Below are 13,627 nucleotides of genomic sequence, written 5' to 3' on the forward strand. Positions count from 1 at the left end.
TTACTAATCATTTCCCATTTATTTTCATATTCAGGCTTTCTGCATGATTCTGGGTCACATACGGGAAAACTACAATTGGGTCATATCGTTGTATGTGTAATTGCCTATACAGGTTACATGAGCGTTTTCTTTTTCTTTTATTATTATATTTTTTAAATAAAATACTATTTGTGAAAGTCTTGACACATAATCAATAGCCAATAGTGCAAGTGGAGATAGCTTTGTACATGACCATATAAGAGTGGATATCCCAAGATCTGTCTAGAATATACCTAGCTCATTTTACACTTTCAAAAGTTTGGTGTCAGAGAGAATTATTATTATTATTATTTTTTTTCATAATTGTTAAGAATTGCTTTTTCAACATATTAAAATGATGAAAAGTTAAAGTAAATACATTTATAATGGCATGTACTGTATATGTCACGATGCTGCTACTGTGTTGGAGCGAGGAGATGTAGGAGCATTTACAACTAAAGTATTTATTTATCCAAGGAACACACACGTAGCAGGGGATAGACGAACAATACTGGACACAGGAAAGACAGGGCTTAAATACACATGGAACATAATGGGAAACAATTGAAATAAATGAACAATCAAAACATGGGAGAAAGTGTGTAAAACACATGGGGAGCAAAACAAGACACGAAACACAGGACAGTCCTTGGACGTGACATCGAGGATTGGAGGGTGGGCGCCTTGGAGGTCCCTCAGGACATGCTTTGACGGGACGCCTCCAAGGCGGTACCAGATCTGGGTCCCATGGCGGAGCAGACAGTTCAGGAGGCCTGACCATGGCACTCGGACCAAGCTCTACAGAGGGCTAGGGCGGCAAATCAAGCAGCTATCTCCATAGCTGTGGGGAGAAACAACAAAACCAAAAGTCTTTTCCAAAAACAGGAAATAAAACAGGGGCACCACTTCCTTTTTTGGGTCCGATATTCTGTCACAATGGTGCTACTGTGTTGGAGTGAGGAAACATAGGAGCATTTCCAACTAAAGTCTTTATTTATCCAAGGAACACACACATAGCAGGGGATAGACAAACAATACCAGACGCAGGACTCAGGAAACACAGAGCTTAAATACACCTGGAACGTAATGGGACACACCTGAAATCAATGAACAATCAAACTTAAAAAGGGAGGAGATGGTTGGTGGTGGGGAGATGGTGGGGAGAACAAGACACTGAACACAGGGCAGTCCTTTGACGTGACAGTATAAATGCTGTTTTGTTTCTTTAGGGTTTTTTTTACTTTCTATTTATCAAATAATTCTCAAAAAATGTATCGTGATATCCTGGAAAATAGTAAATAGCACAACCGTTCAACACTGAAATTAATAAGAAATGTTTTGTGAGCAGCAAATCAGCTTATTAGAATGGTTTACGAAGGTTCATGTGACACTGAAGATTGTATTAATGATGCCGAAAATTCAGCTTTGCATCACAGGAATAAATTATATTTTGAAATATAACAGAAAACAGTTATTTTAAATTGTAAGACTATTTCAAACTGTTACAATTTTTACTGTATTTTTGATAAAATAAATGCAGCCTTGGTGAGCATAAGAGACTTCTGTCAAAAACCTTTAAAAAAATGTATTGTTATTCATTGTTTAATACAACTTGGACATGTTTTTATGTTTCATCCATTCACATTTTCTACAATGTCTTATTAACTGTATATGGATATCTAAGTTATCTATACAGACACTTTGACGGATAAGCATCCTGTTTTTATCACATGTCAGAACATGTTTAATCAGAATAACAACATATGCAAAAAAAAAAAAAAAAAGCATGGCACATTCAATTTAGTACTGGTCTAAAGCAGTGTGGTAAATGTGGTGCCTACCACAATACAGGGCTCCTTCTTTATGTTCTGAACATGTCTGAACAAGCTCACTTTGGCCACTGAACAAGTTACGGCAAGAAAAACCTAAACTTGCTTTAATACAGGTCTCATGTAGTGCATCACATGTGTTCTCCAGAATGGGAGAGTTTTGTAGCATAAAAACTCCCAGGAGTCTATTAAAGGGACTGTGACACCTGCTTCCCTCCAGTTGACAACCAGGACCTGTCACATGCTGAGCAACTCTAAGCAGGAACTCTAACAAACTTACACAATCACCAAGCCATTATACAGGAAGCTTGACACATTCTGAGGTTTGTCTACGGGCCAACCAGAAGACGAGAGGTGGAGGCCACACTCATTCTACATCATCAATCCCAGGCTTCGCAAACTCACCAGAGTTTTCAGTTCAGTTTGCTCACTCGTCTCTCACACTTGACCTGCACTGAGGCTGTCGGGGATCATGTCTCTATCTGCCGAGTACTGCAGTGGTAAAATGGGTGACAGGGGTGGGGGTGGTCATGGTGCTTTGGCCCATCAGAGCAGACTGTTCCGGGGATTGCTTGTTTGGGCTACCCTGCTCACTGTAGGCTTGGGAACATTAACAGCTCTCCACTTCATCCACAGAGAATCGTCACCTCCTAGTAAACTACAGGTATGGTTGAGATCTGTAATCTACACTCTTAAAAATGAAGGTTCTTTACTGGCATTGATGGCTCCATGAGGAACATCCATGGAACCTTTCCACTGGCTCTTTATAGTGGAAAACGGATAGTTTAGAGTATTAAAATGTTATTTGCACTAAGAAAAATGGTTATCTGAAAGGTTGTTTGAGGAACCCAAAATGGTTCTTCTATGGCATCGCTGGGAAAACCCACTTTTGGAATCTTTATTGGGCAAAACAATTAGTTTAGGCTGCAGCTCTGTGAACTTCATGTACAGTCAAAAAATGAAATGAAAATTAAGAGAAACTCAGGGAAGTGTGTACAAACTGGTATTGTATTGTGTGAACTGGTAACATTGTGTCAGGTTCTGTTGTGTATTGCGTATCTGTATATTGGTGGGATATAGTCAGACCACAGCGGTTGCTGACTCAAGACCGCAGATATGTGTGATCACAGCACACTTATATTTACAGACAAGACAGACTGAAATATATAAGCTCAAATTAATATAAATTAAAATATAATTTATTTACAGATGCTATTTTGCACCCTACTGTAAATAGCGACATATAGCTATTTGAATTTTAGTAACTACTCTCTAAATATACATGTTCCAATAGGGGGTTTCGTAGTGATTCAATTGAAGAACAGTTTTGGATTCCTCAAGGAACCTTTCAGTGAACATTTCCTTAAAGAACCATTTTTCTTAAGAGTAAAAGTGTGTATAAAAAGATCTGTACTTTTACAATAAGTAACCATGCAATGACCACACAATACAGTGAGTCATTTGTATACAGTAAGGAAACAGCTCATTTGGTGCTAAAGTGGAAACTCAGTATCAATATTGCAGATATCACTATCAATCATCACCTCTATTTCCAGAACAGTGGCGCGATCTGACTTTACAGAAGATGCTTTTGTTTATCTGAACAGTGTAGCCATGATCTCATGCCAGTTGGAAGGTCGAATCTATTGTTCCCACATGAACATAACAAAACACGTCCAGCTTCTGCACTGAACAATTCAGCACAATAGAAAATAAGAAATGAAACTCTCTATTGATACAGATCAGCATCTGATGCAATTCCACTTTACCATCTATTTTGAGTCACAGTTTTGTCACATGCATATCATTGAACTACTATTCTAGTTGTGCTCAGTCAAAAAACATAAAGAAATTATATTTTGGGGTAATTTTCAGAAGATTAGAATGTGACTGTTTTAAAAATGTTAACTGGTGATTTAATTCAAAAGTAACACCTATAAGATATGAGAACCTGATTCTGATGTTTGAAAACGAAATTGGTTTAGGTCTGAAACTATACTTTCTCTTTAAATGCTTTTTTTTCCACACACATGAAAAAAAGTAGATGTAGACGTATTGGACTGGTAAAAACAAACCAGCAACCGCAGAGCAGCAGAAGAACACATCATGACATCATTCCACTGAGGGGAAATGCCACTCTGCCACCCCTCCTTTTCCCTGATAATGTTTTTCGTTTTGTTTGTCTGACATCAGAAGCACTGCATATTGCACAGTTGTACCTTTTACATACATTTAAAAAAAAAATAACTGTGTTGTGTCAGTTGGACTGGAATGCAATGGATAACATACTATTAACCTCTTGGCAGTGCTCTAGTGATTGCATTGAGGATACTTTAGAAAATTCTGAATACCTTATCTACTTATTTGTGAAGTGTTTTGTGCTATACAAATGCTTAATGCTCAAGGTTTTTACAACTTTGTTAAAATTTCAGGCAATGCATTCAAAGTCCTTATTTTAATTATATTTGGACTATATTTTGCTATAGACAATGTGTGAAAGATTGAAAAAGGCCTTGATATTACCTATTTCTTTCTTCTCCAACAGAATCTGGGATACGTCAACCAAGCTGACATCAAAGAAACTACTCTAATGGTATTTTCACCAGACTGTAAGTCAGCATTTTGAACCTTTTAGAGTTTAAAGAGTTCACCTTATGTGTCTTCAGTTTGTAAAGTAGCTACAAAAACTATTTGGACACTTATCAATGTCTTTTCATTATACAACAAAATATAAGAAATATAGCACAATATAGTACAGAAATACACCAAAGTTTGTTTGATTTAAATATACAATACCTTTCAAAAGTTTAGGGTCAGTACAATTGTTTTGTTTTCAGAAAGAAGCCTCTTATGCTTACCAAGGCTGCATTTGTTATATGTTTTAAAAAGCTGGATTTTCAGCATCATTACTCCAGATTTCAGTGACATGATCCTTCAGAAATCATTCTAATAAGCTGATTTGCTGCTCAAGGATCATTTCTTATTATTATTGAAAACAGTTTTGTAGAAACTGTGATACTTTTTTTTTTGTTTTGAGATTTCTTTGATGAATTGAACTTTCAAAAGAACAGCAGTTATTTGATATATTTTTAGCATGACTTTTCTGTCTTTCTGTTCACAGGGAAAGACTCAGACAAGGTGAAGTTACTTAAGTGGAAAACAGTGCGTCCTGATTTCATTGAGGGAAAGGAAAAGGAAAGCTTGATGGTGAAAAAGGATGGCCAATATTTCCTGTACCTGCAGGTTACCCTTCACCCTCAGGAGAAAGAAAACCATACAATCACTGTGCAATCAGAAAAACGACAAGTGATTTTAAAAGGTCTAATCAATGGATCAAAACTCTCAACTATCTTCATGGCTAATGGTATTCCCCTGGATAGCAACGATACTCTACATGTGACCTGCCATCCGGAAGCCAAAATCCAGACCTCTCACACAGAAACCTACCTGGGTGTGATCAAGCTTAGTTCAACCTGAATCTAGATCAAAGACTGAAATGGATTTGTGACAGTACTGAATGTGGACTCACTCCGCACTAATCTGCAGGATTTTGAAGTACACTGAAGGCAGTGTACGAAATGTTAGTTTTTTTTTTTTTTTAATCTCCAAAGCTCTCTGCCTTTATTGCACTATTTTTAACCTTTTCCCCACTCAATGGATGAAGTGTCACTGAATGTCCATGTGTGGCCGAATCCTGAATGTTACCAATGTAAAATTGGCACCCTATTGACGCACTTTATATATACACACATGTATGTATATGTATTTGTGTGAAACTGACCCTTTGCTAAGGCCCTGAACTGCTCCAAATGTTTCTAAAACACTCTCACTTTGGTATTGTGAGTTCCTTAGTCCACACTACATCACCTGAGTCAATAGAAAATTAAATGAGATTAAGTTAGTAACATTCATTTAGCATTCATTTAGGTCTCCTTACTAATGCTAAATTGTGATCAACACATCATTTCTGCAGTATGAACATATCAAGATTTATTTAATGAGAAAAGGCAATAAATACCGCTTGTTTTCTCTTTTGGTATCTTGTGTCACTATTTTAATAAGCTCCTCAACAACAGTATATCCGGATATTATTATAATTTTTTTTAAACTAGGCAAACACAAAACCACGATAAATGTAGAAAATAGCAAGAGTTGGTCTCAAATGGCAGATCAGCGACAGCTGTTAGTTGCAGCAAAGGTGGGGACTTAGCAAAGGGTCACGTGCACACAAAGGAGAGTATCAGAATACCTCCCTTCAACAAAGCAAAAAACTAAGCCTGAATTCAGAATGGCAGACTTGCATACTACAAGTACTACAAATGGCAGTTCAACCAAAAATGAATATTCTTTCATTATTTACTCACCCTCAAGTTGTTCCAAACCTGTATGAGTTTTTTTGAGATATTTTGAGTGGGTTGCTGGTCCCCATTGACTTCATGGTATTTTCTTCCATACTAATTGTTTGGTTACCCACATTCTTTAAAAATATCTTCTGTTGCGTTCACTTAGAAGAAAGAAACTCATAAAGTTTTGGAACAACTTGAGGGTTAGTTAGTGACAACAAAATTTCCATCTTTAATGTGGCAGAGTATGCTACTATGCTATTTCCAAGTTTTCACCAACAATGATGTCATTGGTCAGGTGGTATATTAAGAGTGGCAAGCCACTGAAAGTGTATTTATAATTGTCAATATCACGTGTATGTGTGTTTTCTTGTTTGTTCTTTATTTCTTATTTTGTCATATTTATCTGTATTTATGGCTGTTGATTATGAGTCAGCAAAATTGTTTTTAGGGTACTTAAATGTCTTTGAAAGTCATTGGTTTAGACTAGAGAACAAATATCAAACTGAGTCTGTTCAAGCGAAACATTTCACAGAAATAACTTATTTGCTGATTATAAAACAATAGTATGCTGTTTTAGAACATACATACAATTCAAAATGAAGACTTTGAGAATGAAGAAAAAATGACACTTTATGACAGTGAGATGTTACTGGATCATGCTAATGTACTGAACAACACTTTAAGATACTCCGAACCTTGTGTGAAGAGCTGACTTCATGCATCCACTAAAACTATCTTGACTCCAGCTGGTTAAAAGTCATTTCACAAATTGCTCAGAAAAGTGAAAGTAGTTGAGAAAATCTCTAGCTTCCTTTGTTTGCAGATGCCACTGGTTCAAAAGATTATTTAATGTAGAGGGTTAAGGACCTACATCTAAGATTCTCAGCCAACCTCACGATCTGATATAAAAAGCTATATGTTCTATTGATAACAAAAACAACATTTAAACTAAAATTATTACATCATAAGATGCTTATGAGGTCATTAGTTAGACATTTGTGGACAATCAAATAATGAGAAATGGCATGAAAATTATTAGAAGAACATTTCATGTATATCCTTTATATATATCTTCTCCACAGACCTCTATCTGGAAATCAGGATCTAATGACATTGTACTGACTTATGACATTGTAAAATATGACCCAAGTCACTTTTTGGGATCACTAAATATGGATGAATTGATGTTTTGTTATATTATTGTCCTAAGGTCTCGTTTCAAATAAAGTTACTCAATTTTTGTAGGTCTGATTGTATGATATAAGTATAACTGGCAAAAAGCTTATACAGTGTAAGGCAATCATTGGAATAAACAATACATACTTTCTGCCAATGTCTTGTGCATTTCTTTGTCTTGTTTTAATTGTTTTTGTGATGACTCATTTATACTGGTGGTAGACTGCCTGATATGCTTACAAGAACAAGACCGATAATGATAAGACTTTCCATAGAGGTGGGAGTGAGGGGGCAGAAACACAACTTCACAGCAGTGACTCATTTCCATTAATCCATCAGCAAACATCTTAGCTGTTAGCTAGTCTAGTTAGCTGTGGGTTTCAACACTGACATTTGTTCAATAATCATCTCAAGTTTGAATCTAATTTAATCTTAACCTGGCACTAAAGTGAAACTAATCTATTTGGTTGACTCTGAGCCTTGTGTTATGGTCTTGTGATGCATCTCATAGATCTTGAAACTAGTGTCATCATTCTGTTACTGTGACATCATGTTTTGATGACTCAATAGCGGGACCCTCTTTTTGAAAAGAAAGTGAAAGGGTGCGTCAACCATAACGTCACTCAGTACATCTCATTTGCTGCTTTCGAGGAACCCCTTATGAGTTAATTAGGACCTACACCTTTACACATCCCTGCAAACAAGCCTGCACTGGCCCTTTACGGGCTCACTTAGGGCTAGCCTAAGGGCCCCCAGCTCTGAGATTTTGCTCATTGGCAAAACGTTGGCCCCTTAATGTTGGCCCTGCACGGGCAGCCCTCACTATAAATCTAAAGCAGGGGTGCCCAACCTGGTCCTGATCAACACACCTGAACCAACTAATTAGGATCTGAAGGAGCACTTGATAATTACAGACAGGTTTGTTTAATCAGAGTTGGAACTGAACTCTGTAGGAAGGTAGATCTCCAGGAACTGATCTATAACAACACACTGTTTCACTTTAAATACTTTTGAGGTTATTATACATCTGAAATGGATGCAGTCACCACATAACTAATGTCTATATTGTCAAAAATGTACAGTAGTCAAAGGGATTTCAAATCAATGGATTTATTAAAAACAAAATAGAAAACATTAAATTCAGGTTAATACAGCAACATATGGCCAAAAATGTAAATATACAAAAGTACAAAAAAAAAAAAAACAGGAAAGCAGACAAAGAATTGTAAGATTGTAGGATTTTGTCATGTGAAAGTTGATGTGTACGAAAGTCTCAGCTGTAGTACATCAATGTCCAAACACTGTCCATAGCTGAAGTTGGCTGATAGCAGATGAATCATCCAACCTCTTGTATGAAAACTAGCCACAGTTCTCAAACACCAGACTCTTCCTAACCAGGAACAATCAAAAAATCGTCCAGACTATGCATACAAATACACTGTACTAAACTCTTGGCATCAATCCAAATATAGGCCATACATACATGTAACATCTCTGCAAAAAAAACGTCAGCAATGTGCACATAAAATAATAAAAATAATAATAATAAAATTATGACACATTGTCCAACCAGGACACAGCAAAATGTATTCAGCAGGTGAACCATAGCAGAAAAAGGTGGAGAACAGCATGCTCATTCTTGCCTTTTCCTTAAGGAAATCTTATTAAAGCTCAAACATATTTAAGATATGTAGTCAATATCCAACAGATTTTTAATAACAAGCCTACACATCATCCCACTGACAACCATATAAACATGAACTTAACAGGGCTGCCAACCTATGAGTTCAACTTGGAGTGAGAATTTCCATGGCGGGATGGGTGGGGGTTTTGGTTGGGGATATATGTTACTTCTGAAACTTTGCTGCGTGTGTAGTACCGCCGCTCCATATAGGCAGAGCACACAGTTTGCACAGGGCACCAACTCCCAGGGGGGCACCATCCCAGTTGCTCAAAAAAATACTTTCCTTCTATATTAATATTAGCATTTTAAGGTGAACGCAGTAGGCAGTAGGCCATGTTTGGGGCTGACTGATGGACAACTACGCCCGGGAAAACACATCAGCAATCGGGTGCCGAGAAAAATTAAAATAAAAGGAAGATGAAGCCTGTGCATCACTTTCAGTTTCAAGTACATTCATAATCCTGTGAAACCTTTTTGACTGTTAAGGTTAATAACGTGTTTTATTGTCGGTAATAATTTTATCACCACCAACGCATCTAATATTCTCTCTGAGTTTCCATGTTCCGTAACAAAAATTAGCCATGGTTTTACTACGAATAGGTCTAAACCCAAAAATCATCTTGTAGCCATGGTAATCACAAATTAACAATGGGTTTTGTTACTTCAAATAATAATTTACAAAGACATATTCAGATAATATATATATATATATATATATTTATACACACACACACACATATATCTTTTATTTTTTTCTTGTAATAAAAACAGACCTAAGCGAAAACACACTTTAAAAATGACTTAAATGCAATAAAAACAATGAGACAATAATGATTGGTTAATTAATAGGGCTGTGAATCTTTGGGTAGACAGCGATTCGATTCACAATTCATAGGTTTTCGATTCGATTCAAGAACGATTTTTGCAAATTTAGAACGATTCGATTCGATTCACAATTAAATTTGATTTGATTCAATTATAACGATTTGATTTTGCATTCTTTAAGTGCATTCAAAGGATTATTTAAATGCTTCCCCTAAATTCTTTAAATGCTTAGTCAGGGGGCAGAAGAAAAAAACACTTTTTTCCATTATTAGATGATAGTTTGATGATGTTATAGCATGACATGGCATATGTATAAATTTATGTAAGCCAAGATTTTAAAAAAGAGCTTTAGAAGTATTACGCATAGGCTAACATTTTGTCACACCAGTGGCATAGCCATCATTTCAGAAGTGACAGAAATGTCAAATACAATAATTTTATGTATGTATGTATTATCATAGTTATTATTATTTTTATTTTTTACAAGGAATTATATTCTTATCTATTACTTTAAATTTGCTGTAAGAAATCAAATACACTGCTGGACAATAATCAATCATTTGTAATCTATATTTCTTTTCCTAATGGCAATATTAATGATTGTTTTACTACAAACAATTATTTAAATTTTCTGCACAGCATAAGTTAGAAATATGCTTTATAGTTTCTGTACTGTAATAAATTATGTCAATTAACACTGCACTACTCATAAATTTTATTTATTAATTGTGTTTTTTTGTCTTAAGGTTTCATCAGTTCATTCTGCTTTTTATTCAGCTTAGCTGCAGATATAGCCTGGCATGTCTATGAGCGCGAGATCAATTTATTTTCATAAAATAAAAAGGATGATATTTAACTTTTCCTCTCCATCAACGACTGGTGATTCTGAAAGAAAATATCCCTGATGTGTGTTTGCTAAAGCAACAAACTCTACTTTCATGCATCTGATTATCAGATTAAAGGGATACTCCTCTTCTGTATGCTCTTCTTTATCATTTGCGCCACAAGGATGCACTGTTTCTATGTGTATTTAGCTTTGATTTGAAAGAAAACAGCGCATCCTTGTGGCGCGGATGACACAGAAGAGCATAAGCAGCATACGGTGATATGGAGAGACACAGAGGAGACTGTTGACAAAGGAATTGTTGAATAAAGTCGTTATTTTTGTTTTCTTCGCTTACAAAAAGTGTCCCCGTTGCTTTATATAACCCAGATTGCACGTCTGATGGCAGATGGAGTATTCTGACAACAACTTTCCTACCTTTTATGGACCCTGACACTGTTATTTACTTGGCAATCTATGGGACAGTCACAGGGCCTCCTGGTTTTCATCCAAAATATCTTAAATTGTGTTCCGAAGACAAACTGAGCTTTTACCGGTTTGGAACGACATGGGGATAAGTGATTAATGACAAAATTTTCATTTTGGGGTGGAGTATCCCTTTAACCTCGCGCTCTTATTTTAAGGTTGTTGTTAATGCAAGGCATGGACACTGTTCAAGGTCTCCATTAATTTGTGCTTGAAGTTATTTAATGTGTATATGTTTTGAAAGCAATGAATCGCTATAGAAATCAAGATTCATTAGATTCTTGGCGTTTAAATCGATAACTGACCGAAATCGTTGATTAACGATTGAAAAATCGTGTTTTAAGATCGATCATCATTAGGGTTTGTAATCGATATATCGATAAAAACAAGCGAATCATTACACCCCTATTAATTAATAATAATCATGTGGCTTCATTGAATGACACTGTTAAAACACATAATGTAATACAACATAAACAATTTATGTACATTACATATTATTACAAATGCCTGCAAAGGGGCGCCAAAGGCCTGGTAATTACTGTTGTTACACGCAAAAGTGACGTGACGTGACATACTGCCAAGTATTGTTACCCATACTCAGAATTTGTGCTCTGCATTTAACCCATCCAAGTGCACACACACAGCAGTGAACATACACACTGTGAACACACACCTGGAGCAGTGGGCAGCCATTTATGCTGCGGTGCTCCCGGGGAGCAGTTGGGGGTTCGGTGCCTTGCTCAAGGGCACCTCAGTCGTGGTATTGCCGGCCCGAGGCTCGAACCCACAACCTTATGGTTAGGAGTCAAACTCTCTAACCACTAGGCCACGACTTCCCCACAAGATGATCAAATCCTTTTTTAATATTGACCAAACATTTAATTCAAATATCTACTTAATCTTTAATTTTTGGCATTTTTTTGTGATAGAAATGCTACAGCCTCTATAATTTCAAAAATTAATCATCGTAGTAAAACTGCTTAACTTTCTTTTGTGTGATTTCTGAATGCTTGAGACTATAAAATCAATCAGACAACTGTATTAATAAAATCATAGTCATAGGAGGTAACTGTCTTTGTTGTTGTTGTTGTTAAAACCACGTTTTATTACACTGACTGCTCTTAATTTACTTATGTTTTTTTTTTTAACTAACAATAACTGTTTATTTAAAAGTGCACTCAGTAATTCTACTGTGACTAATATATTCTGCTTCATTTAATGCAGGGTCAATGCTGAAATTTGTTACAAAAGAGGATGAAGCGGTACCGTCAAGCTCTGGAGGGGGCACAACGACATAATTCTACTTAGGGCACCCATTTGGCCAGCAGCGGCCCTGTGCATGTGGGTATGTGGCCATTGGTCCTGTTAGCAAAACTTCTGAATGGATTACATGTAGCCTAGAAAGCGAGTAAGTAGCACATCCATATAATCTCTAAAAAGCTGTCACTCACTTCACTTTAACGTAATCTCATAATGTTCCATTATAATCAATGAAGCTCTCATTTACATCATTTACACTTTGTTACAATGAGAGGAATCGCAAGCGTGCATGAAAAAATCGGAGGTGAGTGAATCTGTACTAACTTTAACACAATGGCCAATCACAGGCATTCAAGAAATCAACAGATATGACTGATGTGATTGGCTCAATACTCAATACTACAAAAACATGTTGCAAATAGAAACTTTTGATGCTTTCCAGAGCGCAAACAAAAATACACACTGGAGTGATTGCCATATCTGTTTCACCAATATCCTTTTATTACAGTTTTAACTGAGGGTGCTTTTGACTGTAAGATAGATAGATAGATAGAGCACTTAAAGTAGTGCACAAAAGCACTTAAAGTAGAAAGACGTTTCTGTGTGTGTGTGTGTGTGTGTGTGTGTGTGTGTGTGTGTGTCTGAGGGTGTTTATAACATGGTAGCACTTTGGTATTGTGTTGAAGTAGGCCTTCTTTGTAAATACAACTGTTTATGGTAATCATCCAGTGTACACACAGCATCGGTGGTTTATTTTCCCATTTCATTTGAAAATTACAGCTGATTATTTTTTATATTATATATTTATACAGAAATAAGAATAGAATGCTGCTTTCTCCATAGCTGTCACACTTGTTGTTGTTGACTATACCTAATTGTTTTTTTTTTCTGTAGCTTACCCAGCACTTTAGTACAGCTTTGAAGTACTTAAACTGAATGCAATACAAATGCAATCCGAATACAAAAAGTGACTAAACATTTTTAATTCACGACTGTTCATACACATCTCTGTTCTAACTTTGTACTTAACTTTATGACAAACTAGTGCATTTTATCATTTATATCAAGTGCTGCTGGTGCATAAAAGGGTGAAAGTGAAACTGCATAGTAAAGTGGGGCATACAGCTTGCTATTAATAAGCATATTATGTAAAAAAAAAAAAAAAAAAAAAAAAAAA

General features: G+C 36.1%; 1 protein-coding gene across 1 annotated transcript; it reads left to right on the plus strand.

Moving 5' to 3' along the window:
- The first annotated feature begins 1,688 nt into the window (after nucleotides 1-1,688).
- On the plus strand, nucleotides 1,689-7,949 carry tnfsf18 (TNF superfamily member 18). The gene is made up of 3 exons (XM_019126147.2): nucleotides 1,689-2,511; nucleotides 4,393-4,456; nucleotides 4,969-7,949. The coding sequence occupies exons 1-3, from the start codon at nucleotides 2,320-2,322 to the stop codon at nucleotides 5,322-5,324; spliced, it is 612 nt and encodes a 203-aa protein (XP_018981692.1). The 5' UTR covers nucleotides 1,689-2,319; the 3' UTR covers nucleotides 5,325-7,949.
- Nucleotides 7,950-13,627: the final 5,678 nt, after the last annotated feature.

The sequence above is a fragment of the Cyprinus carpio genome, chromosome A3, assembly GCF_018340385.1.
Source record: "Cyprinus carpio isolate SPL01 chromosome A3, ASM1834038v1, whole genome shotgun sequence".
NCBI classification, from domain to species: Eukaryota; Metazoa; Chordata; class Actinopteri; order Cypriniformes; family Cyprinidae; genus Cyprinus; species Cyprinus carpio.